Source organism: Aplidium turbinatum, chromosome 10 (assembly GCF_918807975.1).
Source record: "Aplidium turbinatum chromosome 10, kaAplTurb1.1, whole genome shotgun sequence".
Taxonomy (NCBI): domain Eukaryota; kingdom Metazoa; phylum Chordata; class Ascidiacea; order Aplousobranchia; family Polyclinidae; genus Aplidium; species Aplidium turbinatum.
Window position 1 is genome coordinate 16,580,171 of NC_137481.1, and position 6,808 is coordinate 16,586,978.

At 35.3% G+C, this 6,808-nt stretch overlaps 1 protein-coding gene across 1 annotated transcript; it reads right to left on the bottom strand.

The window, feature by feature from the left end:
* Positions 1-5,128: 5,128 nt before the first annotated feature.
* On the bottom strand, positions 5,129-6,483 carry LOC145778622 (cyclin-Q-like). Its single transcript, XM_082590151.1, has one exon. It carries the CDS (start codon positions 6,465-6,467, stop codon positions 5,793-5,795), a length of 675 nt encoding a protein of 224 aa, XP_082446277.1. The 5' UTR covers positions 6,468-6,483; the 3' UTR covers positions 5,129-5,792.
* Positions 6,484-6,808: the final 325 nt, after the last annotated feature.

A 6,808-nucleotide genomic window follows, 5' to 3' on the forward strand; every position in this document is an offset into this window, starting at 1 on the left:
AACTGTGTATGCATCGAAATCTTTGCCAAAAATAATGGAGAAGATTTGTAGGCTACAACGTTTCAGCAGTGCATTATTGCTGACCTACTCGTGTAAATGTGGATAACGTCTTAATTATTGGTAACGATATTATTTGCAAAATATGTAGAAAGAAACTGAAAGAGATTTAGATCTGACCAAGCAAGTACCTTTGCCGTTATGCGAAAAGCCTTAAAATATGGAGATAAAGAGATACACAATACACATGTCATCCACCGAAATCTGTCACAGATTACTGTCTATAGCCTGTTTGCAAGGGTCACTGGAACCGGACAAATTTTCATATGAACTTGCCAATGTTCCACCATCACTTTTCTCAGATGACGGAAGTATACGGAAATCTCAAGACATCTGCATTGTTCAAATACATAATCTTGCAAAATGAGAATATTTTGTGCACTAATTCTCGATTATCTTGTATTTCGATTGTATTTGATGGCTGTGCTTTCATTCACTGACTTTCCTGGCCAAAAGTTAGAGATATGAAAAATTTGCTTGAAATGTTCATTCAATATCTTCTACGCGGGGAAAATACCAATATCAGAGTTGTTTTTGACAATTGTGGTATTGAAACAACCAAAGGAGCAAAGCAAAAGCGCATAAAGCTGACCACATCATTCTTGTCCCGACGTAGCAATTCGCTTAGACACACCCATCCCGGTAAATAAACCCGCGTTTTTATCAAATAAACGTAACAATTTATAAACTTACTCCAAAATAATCTTAGTAGTAGTGGCATTACTGTGGACAAGGCCAAAGGAGAAAGAGACGCTGATGTTGCTATCGTTCGTAAGGTTCTGGAACAACATGAAACCTATGGTCAAGTATAGGCTAACTGTGATGACTGACGATACTGATGTACTCATCCTTTTGCTTTATCACGCACCACGCGGAAACAGCATTTAGGCTAAATGAAAACGTCTAACGCGGAAATTCTGTACAAGAGAGTGTTTTCCATGAATACCGTACTTTGAATTTATTGCGCTACCATTACGCTGTATCCCCAAAATATATATCAGTTGAAAGAATGCCTCCAACAAGTAGAGCATGCTACTTTTACAGCTTTCGTGTGCATCATCAAGTGTCAACATGGCGTCATTTGAAAACTGTGCTGCGTCCTACTTTCTATGGATACAAGGAAACAGCTTCTGGTCTGGTCCCAATAATGACAGATAATGAACGTGCAGTGTGCACCGAAATCCTGTCTGAAAGAAATTAGGTGCAATTGCAGGAGCGCTAAGCGTTTACGCACATCTTGTGGTTGCTCCAAGATAGGCTTTAAATGTAGTATTCAATGTGCTTGTGAAGCTCAGTGTGAAAATTCATCACTTTTAGAGTGTTAGATACCCAAGAGCTGTGAGTGTAGAAGTATATTTACTTTAATAAAAATAGTTGCATCCCTAGAACGGGACCTCAAATTGTTACTGTGGTGGTTTTTGCAAGTAATATATTTTTGCAATGAATGATTTGTAAATGAAAGTGAACGCATATATTAAATGTACGCTGCATTTTCTGTTGAAGCAAAGCAATAGTACTGAATAAACGACATTAAATAGTCTCCAGATAAGCATTAATTGCTCAAATTGCTGATGTTTATCTTTCTATTATACGTTGATTATACATCTGCTAACGTTGTATCACCACATGTTTCAGTTGCTCATGTTGTTGAAGTGTCTTATAGCCTACATTGAATTACACTTTAACGTAGGCAATTATAATAATTGCGTGACAATAATTAAACTGTAATAAATGGCCAAATACGTCGCAAATATGGGCGTCGGCAGAAAAAATGCAGGGGTGGAGGAGAAGCGGGGGTTGGGAGGTCACAATTTTTGAAGCCAAATTATACTTGTAAGAAAGCACACAACTTTTAAGCTGCAACATAGGTAAGAAACGTTCTAAATTTAAAGTAACATTTGAGTGGTGAGGTGCAAAAATTGTGAAAAAAATTACTATTAACGTATGATGTAAGTGGTTGTTGCGCCTACGGCGCAAAACTATTTAGAGAAATCAAAAAACGGAAGTAGAATTGGTTGAAAACCTGATGAGAAAGTGTTTGCGTGGAAGGCTAATACAATTTTTGAAAATTGCATTCTCGAGCAAATTACACGTAAATCATAATCTTGGGTGATGGGGGTAAGTGCCCCTTCCCTGCCGACACCCATGATCACAACCTTTTTAAAAAAAATAATATTACACTAATCTTTTTTGTAAGTGTTAATTACGTGTATATGCTTACTAAGTTGCATTTTACTTAGAGCAAATATTTACAACCGCTAGACGGCGCACTATGAAAATTTAAAATGCGGTTTTGGGGCAGTTCCCCACGTCCGATTTTTGCCGAATTTTGGAATCATCGGTCTGATTACCAGACAAGCCTCCTGCAACCAAAAAATGGTTGTTATCAAAAATGTCCGGGTCCAATGTCACTTCTTACTCGCCTAATTGTGAAGTTAAGGATAACAATTATGACTTCAGAGCCATTATGACTTCACAAAGACATAAAAATGATGTGGTTAACCTCAATTTAAAATAAACAATATCACACAACATCATAAAAATCAATTTATTAAAATATAGAGCTTTTGCCACACATGTGTGGCTTCTTCAGTATAATCTTATTCAAATAGAATTATATTTGAATATTTTCAATCGCTTCAATCTTATTCAAATAGAATTATATTTGAATATTTTCAATAGTTTCTATTTGAATAAGATTATACTGAAGAAGCCAAACTTGTGTGGCAAAAGCTCTATATTTTAATAAATTGATTTTTATGATGTGGGGTGATATTGTTTATTTTAAATTGAGGTTAACCACACCATTTTTATGTCTTTGTGAAGTCATAATGGCTCTGCTCTGAAGTCATAATCGTTATCCTTAACTTCACAATAGCTTAAATACAATTATTAGCTTGCAATGGGTATGCTAACAGTTAATGTGGTAAAAGCACTTAGAGAAAAGTTCAGTGAAAGATTTTCCGTTTCTTGGTAACTAAACAATCACTTTACAAAATGGAGCCAATCAGAAAAAAAATTCTGCAATCATGGGGGAGTGGGGGGGCCTTAAAGTTTGAGGAACTTTTTAAAATTAACATGAAGATTTTCATATCAAGCAATTGTTTTTTTGATATTTTAATAGCATCATTGAATTCCTCACCCATGAGAACATGGGAATAGACACTTTGTTCATCATAATTGGACAAGAAATGGTGACTTTAGAGCATTTTCCCAAAATGTTCCCACGCACAATGGCGCCACTAGTGGCAAAAATGTGAAATTTTAAATCGCGATAACTTGAAAACGATACAAGGTATCAAAAAAATTCCAACAGTTATGAATATTATTCTAAAATATGTACTAAATATGTAAAAATGAAGAAAATCTAAGAGGTGGTAGTGTAAAATTTCTTTAAAATTTGTTGAATTATAATGGAATGACTCATATACATTCTTATTGCAAAGTAACACAACTAACTCAATTTTGAGCAATTTTAAACTTCAGGTTAGTTTTAAACCAGTGTTTCTCAAACTTGTTTAGTCCATCGCCCCCTTTTCGTTATTGAAATAAAATTTCGCCGCCCTAATTCTGTCATGTAAAATAAACATTGATAATAGAGTGGTAGACAAATTTAGTTTTGGGAATTTAATCAACGAAATTGACAGTAACATGATAATGTTCAATGGGATAGATGAGCTTGGCAACTTTTACACAGTTTTGAAATGTTTGGCGACATCTTCGTAAGATAGAGTCGAAGATCATCCCGTTTATGAACTAGCAAGTGAGTTCTTTGCTTTGAAAGCATCAATGTCACAGCCGAAACCCCTTTTCAACCATAGGCTATATGAAGTAAGAAACGACAAAATTCGCATTCTAGCTTCTTTCCAGAGAAGCTCATATTTGCCAGCAACCTGGCACCAAAACAGTGTCCGACGTTTTTTTCGTAAAGCAATTGTTCGTAAAACAATCGTTTGTAAAATTAATTCTTCGTAAAACAACTCTTCCTAAAGCATTTTTTCGTGCATGCAGTTGAAATTTGATGTATACGAAGAAATGCTTTACGAAGAGTTGTTTTACGGATTTCATTTTACCAACAACAGTTTACGAACAATTGTTTTACGAAAAACTGTTTACGAACAATCGCTTTACGAACAATTGCTTTCGAACAATTTGCCTATAACCCACCAAAACAAATCGTATCGATCATTTCTGAAGTTCACTCTTGACTTCTGTTTGCATATCAATGAACTGCTCTTGAAGTTCCACTTCTACAGTATGTCTGTAGGTTCGGTAGAAAATGGTTGTACCACCCAGTTTGGAACAAGGAGGTCCACGAGATCTGAAAATGTATGTATTGCAATAAGTCCAGGAATTGCTCTTGTTATCAGTGCAATGAACCCTCGATGCTTTCCAACCATTGCCGGAGTACCATCAGTTGCGCATTGTAGAATATTCTTCAGTGGAATCCCCTTCTCTTCGTAGAAGTTTTTCACTGCATTAAAGATGCTTGATGCCTGAATATCTGTAGGAAGACTGAGCGAAAAAATCATTTCTTCTTGTTCTTATATTATGAACAAAACGCACATATCCAAGCAGCAGCAGCGACACATTGTCGGTCAAGTTGGATTCATCTTTTTGCAGTAAATGGTTTGCGCGTTGGACTGTTATTGGTGGTTTAATAAATTCGCCCCCTTTGAGTGTTTTCGCCCCCCGATCGCCCCCCTTTGATTTTATCGCCCCCTTGGCGCTCGAAATCGCCACCAGGGGGGCGATTTCACCCACTTTGAGAAACGCTGTTTTAAACAAACAAGCGTTGGGCGACCACTACCTTAAAGATGGCCAAAAAATGTATATAAAAAAATATCTGGCAGCATTTTTGCCTCCACTTGTCAGATATCGCAGCCGAGTTGGTCATCTCTTTATTCTATGAATCCCTGACCAAAATTATGGTCAAGCATTGACGCGAATCAATTATTGCTACCATATATGGATATTTTGATCAATGTTGTGCTGCAGGCCCAATGTGTGGTTAATCTGATCAAAAACTAAAGAGCCCAAAATATAGAAACTAAACTTTTTCAAAGAAAAATAAAATATTTGGTTGCAATATTCTAAAAAACAGGTTTACTCTTCTACACTTTGGGCTCTTGTTTTTATTGTAATTGAACCACATGATTTAAATCTCAAATAAAAAATTCACACGCTTTTTAAGCCGTCCTTTTTGCATTGATTCAATGTCCGCAGATATTGCTTCAGCATAAAAGACAGATTTTGCTGAGTAAATGAACAATTGCACATAAAACTATAATGTTACTGAAACTCCAACAATATCATAGTTAAGCGACTGTACCATGAGTTCCATAGAAATAAGATCGTAAAAACGTAGTTTATAATATTGTGTGGTTCAATATCATGACCTCAGTTTTATTTTGTATTGGTACTGCTTAAAAGGTGACAAAATAAAATTTTTCTTGTAACTATCGTGGGATTGATTGTTGCAAAGTTGGTACTGTGCCAGTATAGCAAAATCTATGCAGTTTTGCTGAAACCTTACACACTGTTAGAAGTGTTTGAAGTTTCTGAAATCTACCACTCAGTAAGCAAAAAAGATGTGATCAAAACAAATGTTGCCAAAAATTATAATATAAAAATTTAGTTTTGGAGACAATAATATTATGTCCAAAAATGGCTTCATACTGTGACATTGAATGTAAACGTGTACATGTACTTGACATAAAAAGTTAAAAACATCTTTAACTAGACTCAAGATCGTATATATCGATTATTTTACACTGTAGAGCGGTAATATCATCATACGAACACTGTTCATACAACACCTTCCACCATTGTTTGTCAGTATGCTTTGAAAATGGTACATCTATCTTACAACACTTCAGTGCTAAATCCACTACCGCAATAGCATGTAGTTGAGGTACATGATCAAGGCAAGAGTTATGTAAATAACTGTCTTTTAAAATCGCCCATGCTGTATCACATATGGGGTTAAGTGACCAATCCCTTTTATGCAATAACTGCGACAAAGACAACAGGTAATGAAGCAAATATTTGTGAGGATGAACATATGTAACTTGAAATTGCAAAATTCGCATCATTAGAAGTTCACAAGATGCAATAGTGTCTCTCAATTTCCAAAACTCAGAGCTTAGCTCAAGATGGGGGCTAGTCGGTTGGCTTGTACGGTGGCAAACATTTACAATGTCTCTTAATCTTGTATGCTGTTCTTCTACCTTTGTTGCTAAATATATAGCAGTAGCTGCAATGGTGTAGGGATCATAATCATCTGTGCTGCATTGCTTGTAGAACTTGTGATAAAAAATACATGCACTTGCAAGAGTGCTGTCATTAAGTTGTAACTTTAGGCAGCACTTGGTAATGTATTTTGTCACTGTAAAATGTAACTTTTCCATTGTCAAAAACTACTTAGGTTCCTGTCATATGAAAACATAGGTAATATACTTTGTCACTGTGAAATGCAACTTATCTTCCATTGTCAAATACAAATTAAGGTTCCTGTCATAAAAATATAATTAACTTTATTGAAATAAAGCTTTGGTAGAGAGTCTGCTAATGTTATTTCACAGACATACAAAACAAAGTAACTTACAATGAGTTTTTCTCATATAAGAAAGTACAATATAATTACAATAAACTGACACAAAATGGATTAGGACACAGATAGGTGTCAAAAACATTTGAAAGTTTATTTTTATTATGTCCTATTTTCTTTTGTGTGATAAAAATGAAATAC